Source organism: Puntigrus tetrazona, chromosome 8 (assembly GCF_018831695.1).
Source record: "Puntigrus tetrazona isolate hp1 chromosome 8, ASM1883169v1, whole genome shotgun sequence".
Taxonomy (NCBI): domain Eukaryota; kingdom Metazoa; phylum Chordata; class Actinopteri; order Cypriniformes; family Cyprinidae; genus Puntigrus; species Puntigrus tetrazona.
In genome coordinates, this window is record NC_056706.1 from 18,129,211 (window position 1) to 18,152,712 (window position 23,502).

A 23,502-nucleotide genomic window follows, 5' to 3' on the forward strand; every position below is an offset into this window, starting at 1 on the left:
ATGTATGTATGTATGTATGTGCATATATGTATGTATGTATGTGCATATATGTATGTATGTGCATATATGTATGTAAGTATATGCATATATGTATGTATGTATGTGCATATTTGTATGTATGTGCATGTATGTATGTATGTATGTGCATGTATGTATGTATGTATATGTATGTATGTATGTATGTATGTATGTATATATATGTATGTGCATGTATGTATGTATGTGCATGTATATGTATGTATGTGCATATATATGTATGTATGTGCATGTATGTATGTATGTATGCATATATGTATGTATGTATGTGCATGTATGTATGTATGTATGTATGTATATATATATGTATGTATGTATATGTATGTATGTATGTATATGTATGTATGTGTATATATGTATGTATATATGTATGTATGTATGTGGATGTATGTATGTGCATATATATGTATGTGCATGCATGTGCATATATGTATGTATGTATGTGCATATATATGTATGTATGTGCATATATGTATGTATGTGCATATATGTATGTATGTATGTATGTATGTATGTATGTATGTATGTATGTATGTGCATATATGTATGTATGTATGTATGTATGTGCATATATGTATGTATGTGCATGTATGTATGTATGTATGTATGTGCATGTATGTATGTGCATATATATGTACGTATGTGCATATATGTATGTATGTATGTGCATATATGTATGTATGTATGTATGTATGTATGTATGTATGTATGTATGTATGTATGTATGTGCATGTATGTATGTATGTGCATGTATGTGCATATATGTATGTATTTATGTGCATATATGTATATATGTATGTATGTGCTTATGTATGTATGTGTGTGCATATATTTATGTATGTATGTATGTGCGTATGTATGTATGTATGTGCATATTTGTATGTATGTGCATGTATGTATGTATGCATGTGCATATATGTATGTATGTATGTGTATATATGTATGTATGTATGTATGTAAGTGCATATATGTATGTATGTGCATGTATGTATGTATGTATGTGCATATATGTATGTATGTGCATATATGTATGTATGTATGTATGTGCATATATGTTTGTATGTATGTGCATATATGTATGTGCGTATGTATGTATGTGCATTTATGTATGTATGTGCATGTATGTATGTATGTGCATATATGTATGTAAGTGCATATATGTATGTATGTATGCATGTGCATATATGTATGTATGTACATATATGTATGTATGTGCATGTATGTATGTATGCATGTATGTATGTATGTATGTATGCATGTGCATATATGTATGTATGTATGTGCATGTATGTATGTATGTATGTATGTATGTATGTATATGTATGTATGTATATGTATGTATGTATATGTATGTATGTATGTATGTATGTATATGTATGTATGTATGTATGTATATATATATGTATGTATGTATGTATGTATGTGCATGTATATATGTATGTACATATATGTATGTATGTATGTATGTGCATGTATGTATGTATGTATGTATGTATGTATGTATGTGCATATATGTATGTATGTATTTATGTGCATGTATGTATGTATGTATGTATGTATGTATGTGCATGTATGTATGTATGTATGTATGTATGTATGTATGTATGTATGTATGTATTTATGTATGTATGTATGTATGTATGTATATATATATATATATATATATATATATATATATATATATATATATATATATATATATATATATGTATGTATGTATATGTATGTGTGTGTATATATGTATATGTATATGTGCATATATATGTGTATATATGTATGTTTGTGTATATATTATATATTGTGACATAATTTATTTATATAATTTATCATTTATTTAAAAATTACAAATTTGTATTTTTTTTTTTTTTGTTTGATACAGTTTTTTTTTTTCTGTTGTTACTTTATTGTTTCATCATAATTGCTGTTGCCAAAATTAATGTGCATGAATGGAACAGTAAATAAACAAATGAATGTACATTATTGTTTAATAATAAAACAAAAGCATGACAATCAGTAATCCTTAAATTCGCAATTGTGTCTTTCCTATTTCTCTGTGTCTTAACAATGTTATCATTAATGTTAATCTCTTCCCATCCCACTTAAAGCGAAAATTCACTCAAAAATGAAAAGATTGCCCATGCATTCTAGGTGTATATGATTTTCATCCAATAGGAGTTATATTAAATATTATATTTGCTCTTCCAAGTATTAGAATGGCATTATTATTATTTTTTCAACAGTCAAAAAGTAGTCAAATAAAGCACATTCATCCATAATAAAATGTGCCTCACTTAGCTTTTGGGGTTGATTAAAGGCCTCCTGTAGTATTGTAATGTGTTTTTTTGGAAGAAAAACAGATTGCCATCCAATCTGGATTAAGAACTTTCATTCATGAGCAGGTCAACTGAGTTTTCGCAATCTAGTTTTGCCTTTACTGTTTTCCTGTGTTCTGATTCTTAGTGTATTTCAGAATAACCTTTTTGTCTTGTCATTCTGACTCTGTTTGCTCCTGCCTGTATTTTTGCTAGTGTCATCGGATTAGTGATCTTGCCTTGCCCTTTTGGATATTGTTTGCTGATCAGTGGATTTTTTTAATTGCCCTTAATTTTTTGCCCTTTGTTATACCTGTTTGCTGATGATTTGACCCTGACTGTAATTACGACCATGTCTAATGAGTTTCGTTACACACATCATCTTCTTTTTGATTTTTCTTTTAAGCCGACACAAACCATGAGTATTGTAGGTCCAAAGATTTTTATGGCTCCAGAATGTTTTAAGTGATGATTGATATGCTTTGTCTGCCTATATAATTAGAGACTGGGGATTTACAGTAAGAGCTATAATTTAAACATCTGGAATTAAAGATTAAGGTTAGAAGTGCTTGAGTTTGTTCCATGTATTCTGGTTGGAGATGTAAAAAAAAAAACTGTTGTTCCAAGAACATTCATTAAATATTTGAAACTTAAATGAAATACCAAGTCAATTCTTTACCCGAAAGAATAAAGAAAGGTTAGTTCTACAATATATATTGTTAAAAAGTTATGTGCGATGATTTATACACACAGATTGACAATGTGTTAAATGGGTAAAAATGGGTATTATTAATGCAAGAGCACAATAGTAAACATTTGATTTATTGACTCATCATTGACATTGATGTCATCGTCCAACGTCCAACATATTTTATGTGTTAGTTTATGTTAAAATGAGTATTTAAAATGTGTTTACAGTTTCATCCAAGGGTATCATGATATATTTATGTAAAACTGTTATTGTAAATGTAATTATGTTCAATGAGAGGTCTGTGAGAACACACCATGTAAGTGTATATGAACACTGGTGACAGTTGCTATACGTTTGGACGAACTTCAGCATAGTTTTTAGGTACATTAGTGAAGCGAACTATTTTTATGGGGTCTACTTTTACATTGATGTCCCTCCACATATATTCAGGAGACAGCAGTTTACTGGGTTTGTTCAAAAGGAAATACTTGTTCAAGTGAGACTCCTCTTGCCATGCCGCCTCAATAGAGTTTGCAGCATCGATGCTCAGCTGCTCCCTGCAGGTTTTGGTGAGATGATGTACTTCCTCCAATGTGCCACCAAACGCAGCACCGGCATAATAATAATCACCTTCGTCAGCTGCAATAAATGCTTTAGACTCTGGTCTACGCTCATATGTGAACTGATTCCTTGGAACATTATAAAGCCAAGGATGTATCACACCTACAAGACGACCCAAAGTTTCTGCACCCCACCGGCCGTAGAACTTTGCATCTATGTCAAGGCAGAAAATGTAGTCAGCCTCATTGGCTAGTTCCTCCTCTATTAGTTTTTCCAGTTTCTCCATCCTGCTCATACTGATGTCCTGCCATCGGTTCAAAGTCTGAACCTTTTGAATCTTCAAAGTACGGTTTTCACCCATCTTCACTTCAGGAACTGATTCTGGTTGGTCTGTAAACAAGTAGAAATGCACTCGAAATCCAACAAAGTAATGCTGCTCTGCTGACTCCAGAAAATCTTTGATAAAACGCGTGTATCTAAAAAATGTCAAATAAATAGAAACAAATAGGGATATATATTAATATGGTTAAATTAGCATTTAATCATTACTATTTCCAGAAAAAACAGAGGAGGGGAAAACTTACTTTCCCAAAGCAAAGACAGTGGTTGCTATGGTGAGGTTGTGTTGTTTGTAGATAGAGTCGATCAGCGTGGGGTCAAAGGTTCCCTCCCAAATGATTGGAGCTGCCCATGGTGACACAGAAGCAATATCTGTCCGACTTCAATAAAAATATACATACAGCTCTGTAATAATCCCATTCATGAGTGGAAATTATACTAAAATACAATACTCACCCTACCAACACATTTGGCTGGCTGTACAACAACCTGTAATAAAAATGAGCAGAAAAAATCATCAGACATTTTATTGGTTTATGAAGCTGATAGACTTTTAAAACATGAGTTTTTGTTTACTGTTTATGAACAGAAGACATCATTTAACTGCCACTGGTCATTCATCAGAACCACAAAAACAATCACGAACCAAAAATGTTTTTGTTTTGAGAAGTAGTCATCATAGTATGGATCAGATTAGAACTAAAATAATGACTTTTAAGAAGATGAATTTTCACATACCCTGGAGATGAACGCAATCCAAAGGTCTTTTGCTTCCATTTTTGCCTGATTAAAAAAAAAAAAGAGTCAAACTCTTGCTCACTTGAATTTCATTATGATTATGTGTGTGCATGAATGTAAATAAATATGAGCATGTACTCAAATACTAGTGTATGTGTATTCTTTTTTTTTGCATTGAAAAGTTATGTATGTGTATGCACAGCATTACTCACTTCATGATGACCTCTTTTGTTATCTGCTGTTTGCAGCTTGAAAGAGTATTTTTATTCAGTAAAGTTCTCAAATCAAGAGAGCAACACACACACTACATCTGTGTCATCTGCACTAAACTCACCTGCACGAGACATTGTTCCAGTAAATGAACCTGTAAAGAAAGACACAACTTCATGAGGAGAGACAATTGTAATCTCAAAGTTTGCAGTTTTATTTACTTTTGTTTGCCATGTACCCAGAAAATGATGGTGGCCGAGAGAGCTCAAGGCGTTGCAAATGAAAAAGCGTATAAAAAGGAAAAATTCCCACGCCAATATTCAAAAAACAATAAAAAGCAGAAACACGCAGCACCTACTCACAAAACGGTTACATATTGTGACGAGTGTCCCGAGATAGTAATTTGTACAAACAGTAGTACAAATTAGATTTTTCCACCTAGATGTGAAAATACTAAATATTACATTATAATATATTACCTATGAGTACATAAGTACAAAGCCTATAATTTACATAAATAATAGTTCAGCATTGAGAGCAAACACGAAAATATTATGGAATATTTAGATTTGTGCCGAATGAGAGAGGTAGGATACATAAGCAAAAAGCTTAATTTCATATATTCCATATTCCAGTTCGAAGCGAATGTATACGTTCAATTTAAAGAGAATGGCTAGTGCCTGGGAGATCAACCAGGGGCAATTTTTTCTGCATGGTAAATATGAGCAGCACAGCACTGTGGTTTATATTTTTATATCTTATATCTTTATCTGTATATTTATCAATTTCTGGATAAATATACAGATAAAGATATATAAATGCATATATTTCATCTCAATTCTCATTAAATCACATCAAAGCAGTGAAAGAAAGAAAAAACCCAACTCTCTTGCTATTCCTATTGGTCACATGGCCTTTTGACCTTGGATATTCAAAGCAGCCAATGTTCCTCTACATTCTGCCATCAGGTTACACAAGACTATCAATTGCTTAATATTAATATTAATTAATAGTTTTAGTTCATAAAGAGGTTTACAAGTAGCTTGAACTGAAATGTGTGTTAAAAATCACTTCTCCCCAGCTCCGGTCCGGGTTCACCATTTCCTGCTCCACTCCAAACTCTTGACACTCGGGGCTCCTACCTCCATTCAAAGCCACACTACTCACATACTCTGATCCAGAAAGAAATGCACCCTCCAATCTGCCTAAATGCATTTATGTTTGTTAAAAGGAGTTGTGATCCAGGAAGATGAACTAAAATAGCCTGCTAAAAGCAGAGCATCACACATATACAGCTTCATATCTATGTGTTTTCATACAAGGTAGTTTTGTTTCGGTACCTCACGTAGTACAGAAAAGTACTTGAGAGGAGAGGAGCTCTGGTTTGAATCCCACGTAACTGCGTACAAAACAGTTTGAGTCTTTGCAAAAGGAAGTTTAAATGACCTGGTTGAATCAACAAATGCATTTGTTAACACTGTCGGGTAGGTTTAGGGTTGGATTTAGTGCAGGTCAAATTTCCTACCTGATAGAGCATTAACTTTTACCAACAATCTATGCATATTTAATTCTCAACCCCCGCAGTACATAATAGATCAAGGTAATAAAAATGTGCCAGAGTTCATGTATTGAACTTGTGTTTTACCACCACTCAGTGGACATTTATTTTTCAAACTGTGGCAAAATGTGCAGTAAGGCACAGTGATGCACAAAAAGTGCACAGAGGTACATATTTTTAGGAGGCTAGGTTGGGAAATCTGAAAATCTGATTAACCTTTTAAAAAATAAGATGCGTAAATTAAATAGTAATAATATTGCTAAAGAGAAATTACATACCCACTTAATACCATCCCAAAGATCACAATAGTGATGAAAAAATGATGACGAGGAAGCATTATTCCTGGAATTCTCATGACCACATTGATGTTAGAGACTGAAGCAGAAGTGAGAGGAAGAAAGCAAGAGAGATGTAAATGAAGGAGGAATGTATACAATTTAAAGTCAAATTTATTAAAAGCAACCAAGGTTCCTAGACCTTCCTAGACCTTCCCAGGTTAAAAAAACAAGTGCACTTCCATGTTTCGTTTTTGTGCACTAACTTTGTATTTAATATACTTAAAATGATTCTTTAGTACTTATAAAAATATTTAGTTACCACTTGTAGTACACTTGAACAAATGTTTCATACACGAGTGCTACAATTGAGTGGTCAATAAATACATTTTTAAATAGATAGTATGTTAAAAGTGCATTTTAGTTCATATTCATGGTGTCTCAAAATAGCACAGTTGAGTATGATCTTAAGTACATTATGGAAGTGTACTTGTGCACCAGGGAATTCCATCATCAGTCTGAAGAATTGCTTTATATTGTAGAATATAGACTTTTGTTTTTCTTATCATTCAGCGACCCTACTACCTAAACTACTATAGTGAAACCACTCTTAATATCATACAGCTTGATAATAAAAGGAAAATGTTAATTAAAAAAAAAAAAAAAGCTTGGTCAGGACACTTTTGCATCAGTTTTGAATGCACAGGGTACCTCTTTATATTATATAGATTTATACTTTCATTTCACCTAACACTTCCCCTACCCTGCAGTCACAGGTGTTTAATGCAAAAACTGACCATAAGCAGTATAAAAGATTTACCAACAAGCAACAATGCAACTTGTTGCATTTAAAGTCCTTCAGAAGTCTTACAATGTCTTTATGCAAAGAAAAGAGTAAAACACAATGTTTAATCGCCGAAAATGATCCTGCTGTGTTAACACACTCACATCTCATTCAAAAAGATACCGTAGAATTAGACCTGCAAGAGCCAATAGCATTTCACAACCAAGGCTGACGTAAGGCTTCCAATGGCATTTTTTTTATTTAATCGAGTCTATTCCTCTCAAAAATTAATCTTTTTGCCTCTGAAGATATGAAATAATCCTTTATGAATCAATAATGATGGTAATTGTATCTGACTGTTATATTATATTATAAAAATTAAACCCATATGACGTAATGACAATATCATTACTTATATTTATTCATGGCGATAAAATTCCCCTTCGGCATATTGACCTGCCCATCAAAAGTGACACCAAAGGGTCCTGACCAAGTGGCAATATGTGATGAGTTGAGGTGAGAACGTATTGGAGATTTCCCAACCTTACATTTTTTCTTGAAAATTAATGGCGCAGATGTGTGGTGTGTGTGTGTGTGTGTATCGCTTGTAGTGTTTTCAGTCTTTACCGCATCAGTATATATGATTACACTGACCACAAAAACGTACTTTCTAGAACTTCTCACTTTATAAAAAGGCGCTACTAAGTCGAATTTTGGAGGTTATGTTCAAATTGTATCATCTTAATTCAAGGGATGAATGATTTTGAAAAACAGCAATCAGTGTTTACTAACCCCGCAAGGTGAAAATGTTTGATATATTAATTAGAAATTCAAAAGTAATCATATGTAATCAAATGCGGTCAGTTACATCACTTTAATAAAGTAATTGAAAAAAATACACTACCATTGCATTTTTGGCATACAGATTAGGCACCAGAAGACCCCTTTAAAAATAAAATTCATAAATTCAATAAAGTGGCAATACTATGACAAATACTCTGTGTTAAGACATGGTAATGATACAGACTTCTGAAAAATAATTCTGCATTATTTTCACAACCCAAACACAAAGGCAAACCATGTAATATTGCTGAAGAGCAATTACTTACCCACTTAATGCAATGCCAAAGATCATAAGGATGATGAGAAAATTTTGACGGGGCAGCATTATTTCTGGAATACTGATGTCCACATTGATATGAAGTTAGAGACTGAAGCGTACGTGAGAGGAAGAAAACAAGAGAGATGTAAAATAAGGAAGGAGGAATTTGTACAATTTAGAGACAAACAGACCAATTAGGGTGGAGCCCTGCATTTAAGAACAACAAATCAAAGGGGTGAGCACCAGAAGCTCTTAATAAGCTCTTTCTACTGGCAAAAGTACTGTCATTCATGAGTGTACAAATTTGCATTATAAAAAAACTATATCAGCAGACAAAGTCAGATCAAACTATGATAGAATTTTTGGTTTTGGCTCTCCTGTAAAGTTGGTGAATTGTCACTTACTCCTTTCTGGTTCTCATCCCTTGAAATGAGATTTAAAATGTTAACTTTATTAACACTTTCAAAGTGTTTTCAATTGACTCATAGGAACAGAATTAAATGTAAAATGTGAAATACCTGTGAAATGTCAATACTTGTTTGTGATTTTGAACCCAGTAGTATTATACAAAACAAAAACAATAAATAAAAGAGATTTTTTCTAGAAAATTAAACCTGGCTTGCTGACTTTTGATTGTGAAACAAACTTCAGCTCGAATATCAACAATGAGAAAATTATATATAAAAAATAAATAATAAAAAATAAATTAATTAATTAAAAACTCGACTTGATATAATTTGTTATACAAGACTCCTTATGTTCATTGTCTTCAACCTTTTTATTTTTAAATATATTTTGAATACATTCAAAATATTATTCAAATCTTTATTCAGTATGTTTGATATTTGATATGCAAAATACTTATATTTGCATTTTAGTTTTGCTCATACAAAAATTCTGATAATGGAGCATGAACTAGCTAGCATTGCAGAAGCTGATTTTGCTGAGTGCGACATGTTCCCAGATCTACATCTCTGCTGATCCTGGTACAACACTGTGATTAAACAAACAGGTTTTAAGAACCAGTTTATCATTTTTGTACAGTTTAGGCAATGTTTGGTGCTTGTACATCAGAGTCATTCATCTCTTATTTCCACTGGTTTTAGGCATTACTCATGGTTAAGGTTAGGATTTTCAATATACTTAACATACATTCAATATACTCAAAAAACATACAAGGTGCGTCCCAAATCGCGTACTTGTTGCACTATTCTATAACGTTTGCATAAATGTGAGTAAGGTGTTCACAATGCAAAGAATAAAGAAAAAGTGCTCTTTAGATACCCAGATGATGCACTTAACTGAAAAACATTAAGTGTATAATGTTGATGCACTTCTTGCACTCAACCGTTGCAGCTTTAATTACATAGAGATGGGGCTATCAGACTCCAATTATTAATGACAAAATACCCTTGGCTGGGTACATAGTGCATAGAGTACATAGTTTGCTGCCTGTTACTGTAAGAAAGAGAACAGTAAACTCACTTTCCAAAAGGTGAAGCAAAAGTATTTTTCATAGCAATAACCTTTCCTTCTGGGCTGGTTTAGATGGGGAAATACACACACATGTGGATGAAATGCAAACCCAATAGTCAAAATATGTTACTCCTCATCCTGAAATGAACTGAAAACACTGAAAAAATATTAAATAAATATAGACTTTTAAGATGCTACTATATACTATAAACTACTATAGATGTCAAAACAGCATTATTATAAAAGCAGCACATAAAAATATATAATTACTTTGATGGTGCAGAGAAATTATAATTGTGGTTTTTTTTTAATAAGGTTTGCTGTGAATACTTAGTGAATTAGTGAATTAGTGAATACTACTGTGCTAAATCATGGGTTATATAGTCAGTTTTTTCACCAACAATTTTGCCGTTAAAGTAAAAATAAAAATTAATAAAAAAATAAAAAAATCAGTTGAAATAATGCAGGCTGATGGCTTCTACAAAAGCATAAGCTACATTAATTAATAAAAATGTTGCAGCAAATGGCAACCATTAAGCTGAGTTTATCAATTGTTCTGCTGTTTTTTCCTTCTTTAGTTTGTTTTTTGTTTGTTTTGTGATGCATTATTTTTTCTCTAGGATTTTCCATAAATGAGCTCCTTAACACTGAACAATACATCTAATAAAATATTTTTCCAGGTTTTTTTAATTATTCAGAGATTCTGTAGTTTAACCTAGTTAACAGGGGAAACAAGAAGTGGTGTCTCTCCAACTAAGTCCTGTGGTGTCTGAGACATCGAGAGATATCTTCGATGAGGTATATTTTCAAATAACAGACTTTTAAACACATAACTTGCATTTGAGACAGTTGGAGACAGTTGGTAATGAGTAGACACGACAGAGAACAAAGGGCAAGACACAGGACAACAGTCTAACAAAAACAGCACTTACGGACATATAAGGTTTCAACACTTCAGGAGTCAAACACTGAAAGAAAGTGCATGTGCATTGCTCTTGACTGCGGACCTTAGAGAAACTGAAAGAAAAGTGAACTGTTTACACATGTAGTGCAGCACCTTAAATGTCCAGTAGGTCAAAAACACAAAAAAAATATATGCAACAGCACACTCCCTGCTTGGTATTACACCTTTTTAAACAACTAGTGAGTTCCCAGGTAGGAGTAGTACCATCTGAGATGGGCCTCAGATATACCTTCGCCTATTCTTCTTTGATTATCTTTGCCTCAGCCTTTCTCACTCTATTATCGCTGCTGGGTATGGTTTTAATAATGAGCCCAACAGGCCACTCTATACGTTTCACATTAGAGTCCTTAAGCAAGACTATATCTCCTTTTTGAAAGTTTTGTGTTTTCTCTGACCACTTTCTCTGTACTTGCAATGTTGCAAGAGTCTCTGCTCAATGCCTTCCAGAAAGAATAAGGCAGACACTGAACCTGTCTCCATTCTTTCTTATTCATAATAACGTCCCCAAGAGGTGTTAGTACAGTACTAGCCTTTTGTGTGAGAAGCACTGAAGGAGATGGAACTTCCTATGATAAGAAGAAATAGGAAGTAAGGCCTAGCAATTATTATTGCTATTTTGGTGACCTTCTCAGACTTTAAAGCACTACATCATTTGCTCTGCGTCAGCCATGACTGAAACTATTTCTTTACGAACACGCATCAGGAACCCAAGTATCTAATTTGGTCCATGAATTAGAGTGTCGTTAAAAGAGATGCCTTCACACTGAGCATTAGAATTAAAGACAACTCTAATCGTCCCAGGGTTTAAGGGATGGTTACACCAAATATTGGTAAATACCAGGACCTTTAATCAGGGGCCTATTCTTCGTATGTTGCTAACTCGGTTATCTGGATTTATTTGTTGCCTGATCTTGGATTGTTTGGTTCTTCAAAGCTCATCACAGACTTGCTGTCATAGCAACAGGTCTGTTAGCATGAACCTGCTCAGGCTTATTTCATGTAAACTGGATTAGATAAGTGGAGGCAATATGTGTGTGGCACTTTCCTGTACACTATTGGGGATGCTGAGAACTTGACCAAAAGTGCTGTCTGTCGTGCACTGAACTCAGCACATGCCATGGAAAAAAAAACAAAAAAACTAAACAACTGATATGCAACACTGTCCGCCTCTGTATGACTTCTCTATGCAGACTCCCTCTCTACAGGCCTCTGTCTGGACTCCTGAAACTCATATTGAGGTTAAAAATAGCAAGTACATTAGCTGAAAGAAATTTACAGGGTGTATTATATAGCTAGTTTTTTTTTTATGTGTAGTTATGCAAAAACGTTCTCTAAAGGACACTCATCTCTTTACTGTCATGTGCAATTAAAAAACATTATAAGATAAAGTGATACACGTTGAAATAGTTTTCACTATTAAAGAAAATACAACAACAACTTACTGCACATGCTTCAGCCACCACTCGTATGGGAACAGGTAAGTGTGGATGTGTTATTCAAAACTGCATAAAAAAAGAAAAAAACTGTTTGTGTACACAGAAACAGCAACATTTTTACATTTACTCAAAGTAGGTTTAACTGCCTTTCTTTCATGTCAATGCAATTCAGCACTACTCAAGATCTACTATTTGAAATGAGTGTATGTGACATCAGATAAAGGGAAGTTTCTCAGTGATGGGATTGACTCCCATCGCTGTGTCAGGAATTAATAACCCAGTTAAATGTCCACTTGTCTTTGCCTCCTAGCTCTCTGAGTCAGTGTCCATCTCTGTTAGAAATCCTTGGGAGCTCTTCTAGTTTTCGCAACAGTGCGTTCTCAATTACTTCTGGACTTTCATAAAACAAAATTTTCCAAATGCTGAAAAAAAAGAGAACGCCTGCTATTGAATAGTGCTCATGAGCAGTTATAGTCAATTTTATCTTTCTGGTTATCTATCGAGTCCTCTATTGAGTTCTGGTTATCTATCAAGATTATTCACACTGCTGCTTCAGCAGATTTTTAAAACTGTAGCACAAATAGACCTGCTTCCACTTCTGCTATTTTCCTCTTCATACCGTAGCTTCCTCTTTTTCTGCACGACATGCATTAGCTCTCGCCGCTTCTGCTTTAGATCTTGCCCGAGTCGCTGCTGCATGACCTACTTGATCTTTGACATGACTTAATTTCTTTCTTCTCATTGCGTTACTCCATACTTCACTAGATTCTGATGAGCCGTACGATACAATGCTGCAATAGCAGTGTGATTCTGTTGTCTTCACCCGTCTCACCCGTTTCTATTCTGTTCTCATCAACGCGTTAGTGAAGTGAAGGCTTAACAGATAACGAACAAAAAAATCTCCAGAAAGCGGTCTTGTGACCTTGGTGACATTATTAGGTCTTTTTAACTGTAAAACAAAAATATAAATTAGCTTTACATTCACATTTCCAACATATTCAGTTTGATATTACAGTTTTCTTTCACACATAGCTTCTTTTCATACATGTCTTAAGTACTGTGCATAAAAAAATTCTAAATGATGTTAAGTGCATAGTGATAAGACAGGCCTTAACGCACATATATTTCCAAACCTTGAATCAGACACTGAAAGTAAGACCATGTACGTTGCTCTTGACTGCGTACACTGAGAGAAACCGAAAGTAAACTGAACCACATACATACATACATATAAAATAAATGTACAGTAGGACATCGGGTCAAAAACACAATAAGATATAACACAACACCAGGTAACGACCACATCCAGAAACGCACCGGTGGGATTTTGTAGATGCGTCTTTAACAAGACAATGAACCCATGAGCTTGCTCTTTTAAAAGCTTTTTTTGTGCTGAGGTAAACAGGAGATAGTAGTGCAGCCTGAAGTATGAAGGGAGCAGCCCGTGTCACACTCAGCACCGATCCTCAATATGCACTGCACCCGCTGCTCATTTATACTCTCGCTGTGATCAGCTGCAGCTGAATGCAATCAGCACATGCCAATCTTCATTGGCTTGTTTTAATACACTCAAAGGCCGTGACCTTTATATAAAATAAAGCTATATATAAAAAAAATAAATATATAAACAGGACTAAATAAATAAATAGGACTAATTTATCATTTTTTCTAAATGATAAATTAACAAAACGAAGGGAAAAAAAACTGTGAAACAATTAGCAGCCTATAGACTATGCAGAATTTGGATTTTCTAATGCGCTCTTGAGAAAGCACAATGTTTTTATTGTGATAGGAGCAGGCTATTGTAAGTTGATTAAGGGGATAAAAAAAATCAAGTGTTCATTATACTCATTTTTCCTAATTTCAGAACAAATCCTTTAAATGTAACGGTATAACAGCTATAGATAACATGCAACTGGTAACGTAACTTGCCCCTTTGATTCATTTATTAATTAATAAACATTTTTCTTGGTTTTTACAAATGAGTTTTATACTATAGTCTCAGTTTAAAATGCTAGTGTTGGGTTCGAGTCCACCTGGGTCGAGTCCGAGTCAAGTCCAAGTCCAAAGTGTGTAGACTCAGTAAAACACTACTATTTGGCAGTATTGGCAGTAACTTAATATTTAATATATACAACTACAGCAATGCAATCGATGAGTCACATCTGCATAGCATTATATTTACATATTTACTACGATATAAGGTATAGTAATAATTAGTAAATAAAATAAAATAAAGATTTTTTCACTCTGTGGACAGGTTTTCAAAGCTAGACAATAAGGTTTTTTTATTTATTTTATTTTATTTATTTATTTATTTTTATTTTAAGAAAGAGCTACCTCTGTGAAGGATTCAAAAATTAAATCTAAAACTTTTTAAGACCTTAAATAAATTCTCTGCCAGCAGTAGGCGCTTTTGGAATATAGCAGTTTCCCCTCTAAACGCAGAAGACTACACACAGCAGCGCTGACCTTATTTAATTAATCAATCCCTGCATTCAGTTAATGAATGTAAAAGTACTGCATGTGTAACACTACATTTGTAAATACCATATCTGCACACAACAAACTTTTTTTCTATTTCTCTTAATGCATGAGGTTTGCACTACTTACTGCTGTGTGTGAGCACTTGGATGGGTAAATGGAAAGCACTCACTCACATCAAGTGAGTGAACTTTTAAATCTTTGTTGTTGAATGACAGTGACCTCTTGTGGTCATATTTGATTTAGATTTTTTTTTCGAGTTTGCACTTCTTTTGTTTATGGATAAGGACAGCGAGACGTGGCGGGAAGGAATATATTAATGTTATAATGTATCAAGAAAAAAGCAATCAAACATTTGCATATCTCTACTGAAAGTACTTGTTTAACAAGTTAACGGAACTTGTTGACAAAGAGCAATTAATTAACTATAATTCAGAAAGTGATCCCAAAAGTAAAAAAAAAAAACTATATGTTCTTTAAATAAAATATCATTAAAGGGGAAATATGACTTCCGTCTACATCCTGACTGTAGTCATTTGTACATTCACACATTTTACATTTTGTCCTTTTGCAAAAGCGATTTTTTTAAGATGACCTTAAAGATGAATACAGACAGGAGAGCTTCGTAATACCAGCCTCAGCCATTGTTCAAATAAGTACAAGCTAGAAAGGGAAGGAATAAGTAAGAGAAACTTTTTTTTTAAAATATAAATTTAGGATGAAGTCAAATAGTGTCCAAAGAGATCTGTTTGAAGTTGGACAGGGATCCAGTATTCCCGGATGGGAAGACCAGGGACGGTGCATGAGAATGTTCTGGAGAGTGATTTTGAGACTTTCTGTGACGACACCACGAGGTGTCGATCATTCACAGATCTCAGGTTTCTGGAGGGGACGCAGATTCGTAATAGTGAGTGGAAGTAGGCAGGTGTTGAGCCTGTGGCTGTTTTATAAGCAAGCTCCATGCGAGCTGCGACCAGAAGCGAGGAGATGAGGTGGAACACAGGCTTTTTTGGGCTTGTTGAATTCTGAATCGTTTGTAGAGGTTTAATTGAAGTCCAGCCAGAAAAGCATTGCAGTACTCCAGACCAGCCTAAAAATGGCAGTTACCTGGACAAGACAATGTGCAGCATGGGCCTGATCTTTCTAATGTAGTGTGATGTGCAATACAAACCTGCAAGATCGAGCGGTCTTTGCAATGTGCTCATTGAATGTCTGCTGGTCATCAAAGATTACACCAAGATAGGTTTTGTAGATGACTTATCTGCGTTTGAAATGTTGAAAGAATTACATGCAGTATGAGGAAGTTGCTTAGTTTCCTGTTATTTTTTTTTGTAGTGCTGTTGATGTGTAGGTTACCTGTCACATTTTTGGAAAACTTGATTAACTTGCTCACTATGTGTCATAAAGAACACAACAGACTTTTGTATTAGAAGTCACTTGTAGATTTACACATTTTACGTTTTGTCGTTTTGCAAATACTATTATCCAAAGCCATATTTTGGGGACTTTTTTTACGTAAATGCGTAAATAATACATAAAACCACTCTTGATAATGTTGCCCCACCAGCTAACGCCACATAAACAAATATTAAAGTTATAACATATGCCTGCAACAAGTTTTTTTCAAGGAAAATGTTATAAAAAAAACCCCACACACGCTTAGGGTCTTCCAAAAATGTGCAGAGCCTTTATATTTGAAGCTTCATACATTTATTGTATTTACATGCATACATGCATGTTAGATGGTATATGTACATATGGGTTCCATTGTGGGTCTACTAATAGGTATTAACTGCTTTAATAATATTTTTGTTATGGGAATGCCATCAAATGTAAGTGAAATTTTGAGTGTTTGTACTGTAGAAACAATGGTGCATTTACTGATGTCTTTACTAGAACCCTGGCTGTCTATGGAAGGTCAGAGAGCTCTCAGATTTCATCAGTATATCTTCATTTGTTCTGAAGATGAACAACATAAGGTTGAGTAATTAATGGCAGAACTTTCATTTTTTCAAATATCCCTTTAAGCTCTTTTAAAACTGCACAGACAGCTAACTACAAATACAAAGTTCTCAAATAAAAAAAGTTATTCATAAAATTTACACATTTTGTCTGTACTAAGACGTTTTTATTAAATGTCTAATTTTCTGTAGTTCCACCAAACCGTCTTCTTGATTATAAGCAATTAGATATCCTGTAAAAGAACCTGTTTGCATGTTTACAACTGGTTTTGAAACATGGAAATCACAAATACAGCCAAATCTGTGTCTGGATATGAGTATGTATATTTAAATACTTAATCAATGCTTAACCATAGCTTAAAAAAAAGAAAGGAAAAAATCAGAGAGGGCAATAATAATACAGAATAATGTCATTTTCTCTTCTGGCATGTTTTATTTTTGATTAAAATCTTAATGGCTGAAAACAAGGAAATGCAGTTTACTTTCTTTGACCTCCCTGACAAGTGGGCATTGCCCAAGATATAGTTCTCAGAACATCACATGCTCACAAGGTGTAATTACCAGACTTTGGTGTTGAAGGTGTTGCTATAGATACACATAATGTAGAGCTGAGTTTAAATCCTGTCACATGCTGTCATCTCAAAATTGCGGTAACTGACCAAAAACCCTCTCTCTTTTGTTACTGTTGCTATGTCAACAAGCTCTCAGAAAGCAGCTCTCAGAAAACTCCCAGATCACAAGTTGTAATTACAAGTTCTACAAAGATATGAAAACTTTCTTCAAGTTGGTATATTCAAATTAGGATACGGCATGAACTCACTTAAACTCACCTGCCAAGTAACCCTTCAGAACTCGATTAGCTTGCTTGGGTGTGTTTGATTAGTGCTGAAATAAATCTCTGCTGGGCTGTGGCTTGCCAGGGCTGACGTTAGCCACCCATGCTTTAGGATTCCTGCTTGCTTGTTCAAAACAATCATGTTAGACAAGTTTTAAAATGCAGAGATGTTACTATCATGTGTAGAGACTCCCTTGGTTCCCTGGCCCTTGACTGAAACAACGGCAGGATTGCCGAATGCCGATCACTTGAGAATGATCACCGGCACTTGTTATCACAGTACTGACTGTTTCAAAGATATTGAAATCATAAGATTGCAGTAATATAATGTATAAAGTACATAAATAAAAATGATATTTCAACTGTGCAAACTGTGAAGGATCATCAGTGTCGCCCTGGTAACTCATGAGGAGTACCCATCAGAAGCTGATCGGCCACAGCTGCTGCTCATCAAGGGCTCTACAAAAGCCACACAGAAGAGACTGGTAGCTGAGTAATGCCTCCAGTACTGAATGCAGCTAACATCTCTCTTCTTTTCTCTGGCAGCGTGTGACCAATCAGCTCGACTCACTTCAGCACAGACCTATTGCACTGCACCCAAGGAAGTCACAGAGACACTGCACCACAAGGACTGGGATTCTGTTTGGACAATTTCACCTGTTTGTTCACCATCTTTCAATAAATCCACCCTCCGTGGACTTTTCATTGAACTCTCCTTGTCATGTGATTCTTCACCCTGTTACACTGGTGGACAATGCGGGCAAGAGTGTGAAGAATCACCGACAAGTGATCTCTTCTCAACCCATATTTTTTTTTTTCTCTGTTTCCAGTTTCTCGGATTCCACGGATCGGTGTAGCGCTCCTCCACCAGGATGGAAGAGGTACTGCAGCGGCTCACCGAAGTCAACATCCACCAACAGCAGATTGCGATGGAACAAGACATCGCCGCCGCATCGACATAGCGCAACACGTTCTGCTGCCAGACCCGTGTGCCCAAGCTACCAGGCTGCTGCCAAAAATGATGGCTCACGATGACATTGAGGCATAATCTCTAGATGTTTGAGTCAACGGCCAGAGCCGAAAGATGGCACGGGTACTGGCACCCCTCCTCACTGGCAAGGCTCAGCGCGCCAGCCTGGTAGCGGAGCAAGTGGTGGTTGACCGATTTCTGCGGACGCTTCCACGAACACACAGCCTGACAGCCCCAGAGTGAACCGCCATCGTTGGAGACCAGCCCGAGGACCCTGACAACACCCTACCCTGCTGGCCTCTGACAGCGGAAGAGATGGTGAAAGATTCAACCAAACCTTGAAACAGATGCTCCGACGGGTAGTGGCGGAGAATCGAAGGGACTGGGACCTCATGCTGCCATACGTCCTCTTCGGCATCCGAGAAATCATGCCATTAGTCCGGGAACACCTCGTCAAGGCAAAACAGACCCAACAACACCACTACGACAGGGCAGTCCAACCATGGAAATTCCAGCCTGGGGACAGAGTCATGGTCATCGTTCCCACAGCGGCCTGCAAATTCCTGGCTACTTGTCAGGGCCCATACACGGTGGTGAAGCAAATTGGACCAGTTACGTACCGCCTACATCAGCCCGGACAACGATGTACAGACCAACTCTACCACGTTAATTTACTGAAGGGATGGGTAGGGAACAGGGACCAGATTGCTGCTCTTGCTTCCACCAATCCCGTGGTTGTAGACGTACATTCCCATCTCTCAGCTGCCCAGAAGGGGGAGCTCCAGCACCTGATCGGTCAGTTCTCTGACGTGTTCTCCCCTCACCCCGGAAGGACTAACGTCCTCTAACATGACACCAAGATGGCACCAGGAGTCATGCGGGCCCCAGAGGCCCGTCGGCAGGCTATCGAGGACGAGATCTAGCAAATGCTGAATAATAGAGGGCAATAGAGCCCAATCATGATGGTCCCCAAACTAGACAGCACCCTCCACAGAAGTGACTTTAGACGTCTCAGTGAAGTCTCTGAATTTGATGGGTATCCCATGCCCCGAGTGGATGAGTTGCTGGATCGGCTGGGAATCTCAATCCTGGACCTCACAAAAGGGTGTTGGCAGGTACCATTATCTCTACCCCCTCAGGACACTGGCAGTACCGGACCCTTCCCTTTGACCTATATGGGGCACCAGCTACATTCCAGCGCATGATGGACAGCAGTGGAGAGGGAGGCCCTGGTCGTCAAGTGTGTTAATAATATAGTACTTATTAACACTGATTATTAACTTTGAGTGCTTACACTCAAAATGTTATTGAGTAATATGTTATTAGCCCACTCTGCATACATCTCTAATAAAAAACATATTCTAACAGAGGTCACTACATTATAACTTACGTAAAAAGAATGTCAAACTCTCTTTCTCTACACAAGAGTCTCTGCAGTGAATATTCAGGTGACATGTTATCAGAGGTCAGACACAATAGGTCTCTAGAGATTTATATCTGCCTCCATGACGGAGAAGGTCCATAAGTGCATTCCATCTTTGGTGCCATTTACGAATCTCCCGGGAGATCAGTATCAGACAGATTCTAACACATACACATTGAGAACATGTAGCTTTTTTTAAGCCTGGCTTGTTCAAACCCAAGCTTTAATTATGAACTTTCCACAAACATTCAGATATGAAATACTTATTTTATCAGCTAGAGGTTACAGACAATATTCTTTTCTATTTTCTGATTAGATTTAATGCTAAAAAATGTATAATAAAATAAATGCCTTAATTTGCCCTTATGACCTTGTGACCTATGCTGACATTAGCAGGTTAGAAGAGTAAATGGATGTTTTAACATGTTGGTTGCTTTTCTCAAAACAAGGAGAGAGCACATTCTGAGACATGTAATTTTATACCATTTTATCCTTCACTCTAAAGGACATATATATTCCCCCATGTCTGGTGTACTAAGTGAAGGTGCTACAGAAGGTGTGAGTTGTGATACTGTCACGCCCCTGTACTGTTTTGTGTTTGTTTGCATTCCCCATGTGTTCTGTGTGACTCAGTTTCTGTTCTGTTCATCACTGTCATTATTTTTAGGTGTGTGTCATTAATTAAGCCGTTTCCCTTGCCCTTTATAAGTGTGAGAATGCATGGGCCTGCCTTAGTCTTCATCGATAAGCAAATACTATAATTTTGAAGTCTTCTGCTTCATGCCTTTATTCCGCACCACAACCATGACGGATACATGCTTCCTAGTTGGCGTTTTACAATGGTCTGCCCACCCATCATGGACATGCTGGGAATTCTGGTCCCAGGTGAAAAAGTGCAGTAAAATAAACTTTAGGTACACTTCCATAATGTGCTTAAAGTGCTCTATTTTCATATACTAATGTTGTATTTAATATACTAATAATAATTTTTTTGTACTTCTTAAAATAGTCTTAAAAACATGTAATGGTTACTAAACTGTGCTATATATATAAATATACTCATCATACAAATAAAATATGATATTAATATAATGATTATATACAAAATGTATTTGTAATGTATTGCCCATATACGTATAAAGATTAAATCATTCATTTCAAATGTATTGTACTTGTTATCATTGACTTATACGATACACTTAACTATATGTTTATAGTTATAGTACACTATTACTGTGTCATTAAAAGCACCTTTTTCCACATTAAAAATGTAGCACTTCATGTACTTTATGCTAAAAGTATACTTTGTTAAAAGATCCACCAATAGATTTACAATCAACTCAGGCTTGCAATGGGATATACAGCACAGAGCAGGAACAAGGTCAAAAAGAGTGTACTTCCTGAACAAGCCTGAATCTGACAACAAAGGGAAAGAAACGAGGCTACAGTTGATCAGCTCATCAGCAGAGGCATGCACACACAAACACACACAGAGAGACAGACAAACAAAAATGTACTTGTTACTTGTACTTGTACTTATTTTAGTGCATTCAAGTAAACTTTTTTTTAGTGCCTCATGTTACATTTGAAAGATTTTGTTTTATTTACGTTTGGCCTAAATGCACTTCTCATTTTATATATTCTCATAGATGCAATTGAAGATCTAGCTGACCTTCAGCACTGTCATTGTTAGATTGCCTGCTTAGATGTTTCCGTTTCAGATATTCATTAGTTGAGAGTGTGGTATATAATATCATGTGCTGTTTTCATAGTTTAAATCGAACACACAACACTATTGTACATTATTTATTTAACACACATAAAAAATTTGCATATATCATACATAATTGCCTATTTTATATATTGTGTACATTGTCTATTTTGTATATTTGTATATTACTCTTTTTACTATCTGTGTCCTGTCCTGTCACTATCATTCTGTTGCACTGTGGAGCTTCCAACAATAAACCTCATTCTGAATTTCTTGCCTCTGAGTTTCCTCATTTAATGTTACATTTGCATCTGTTATTTGTCTGAGGTATGACACTGTCAAAAACCTTTAAAGCCTGACCTGACTAGCCTGTGCCACTGGTGGGCCGTCAGGGCCAGCAAAGCTTTCTCTGGAGGCCTAAACATGATCAGAATCTTTGATTTAATAATAAAGCAATTAATAATAAAGCAGTGACATTTTTGAATGCACAGGTGGTCTGAAAACAGTTGGCGCTCCACAGAAGATTTGGTCTCACCATCATTGAGTCTTTCTATTGTAACATGAAGAATGAGATAAAGCTAAGAAAGCCTGAGTCCAGAAAAACCATTGCAATGTTTTCAAAATGCTTATAAACAGATCTTTGCATAGAAAGCTGCTAATGTTAGTCTGCAAGTTAGTTTGACACCTACGCTAACGTTTTTGTATTTGCTCATTTGTTCAGCAATTGGGAATGTTCTAAAAAGGTTTGTTAATGTAAATTAGAGCAAAGTTTGTACTTCACCGTACTGTTATACAGTAAACATTGTAATGCAGTGTAATTGTAAGTAATGCTAAAGAAAACAGAAGCAGAGGTTTATTTGTTTCACCTCAGTGTTGTATGTAAGATTACAGTTAAGCATCTCACTTTAAATTGTTTTGCTCTGTTACATATACAAAAAAAAAACATTTAAACATCTGTGATAGGATAAAGATGAACTATTTTAGCATGTTTTGGGCTAACAGCACTTAATCTTAATGAATGTGTGTGAACGCGCAAAATTTTTCAGCGCACATGAGGAGAAAAAAGCAACAAAAGAGTCCGGGGCATGACAGGCTGACGATGAGACGCCGCTGCAAGTCATATAATCACAATTATGCAGTGTTTTTAACTACATAATGTTTATTTAAGGTTTGAGATATTTAAATACACATAAGTTCTGATAAACAAATACATTTAGAGTTAGTCAAATACACACAGATGTTTATAAAAGCAACAACAGCAATCCATTCCAATAACATTTGCCAATGTGTTTTATTATTACCAAGTACACAGTGTAATTAACTTCACGCTCTTCTTCTCTGGCAGACTGACAGGACTCTGAACTACAGCATGAACAAAAATGGCAGAACCCATCTCAGATCACCATCAAGATCACTTAGAATGTTTTTTACAGAACACATTTACACATATTTGTGAACCTGATTATCAGATCACGTTGATGATATGGTAAGCAAGTTTATGAAAATTTGTAATAAAAAAGGAAAAACTAAATAAAACTGATTCACCTTGTTTGACATTGTTATTGTCATAGACACACACACAAACACACACACATTTTCTGAACTTCACTTGAGTTTTTGTATTTCTCTTAACTTT

General features: G+C 35.5%; 1 protein-coding gene across 7 annotated transcripts; it reads right to left on the reverse strand.

Moving 5' to 3' along the window:
- Positions 1-2,283: 2,283 nt before the first annotated feature.
- LOC122349911 (globoside alpha-1,3-N-acetylgalactosaminyltransferase 1-like) lies at positions 2,284-13,935 on the reverse strand. Of its 7 annotated transcripts, XM_043246043.1 has the most exons (12): positions 13,800-13,935; positions 12,489-12,548; positions 11,015-11,099; positions 8,614-8,715; positions 8,409-8,448; positions 6,724-6,820; positions 5,012-5,041; positions 4,890-4,925; positions 4,678-4,722; positions 4,396-4,428; positions 4,185-4,319; positions 2,284-4,076 (listed from the first exon to the last, which is right to left on the reverse strand). In XM_043246043.1, the coding sequence occupies exons 6-12, from the start codon at positions 6,798-6,800 to the stop codon at positions 3,386-3,388; spliced, it is 1,047 nt and encodes a 348-aa protein (XP_043101978.1). In that variant the 5' UTR covers positions 6,801-6,820; positions 8,409-8,448; positions 8,614-8,715; positions 11,015-11,099; positions 12,489-12,548; positions 13,800-13,935; the 3' UTR covers positions 2,284-3,385. The 7 variants fall into 7 exon arrangements, with proteins under 7 accessions (XP_043101978.1, XP_043101979.1, XP_043101982.1 ...); XM_043246044.1 differs by lacking the exon at positions 8,409-8,448; XM_043246047.1 differs by lacking the exons at positions 6,724-6,820; positions 8,409-8,448.
- Between the last annotated feature and the right edge of the window lie 9,567 nt (positions 13,936-23,502).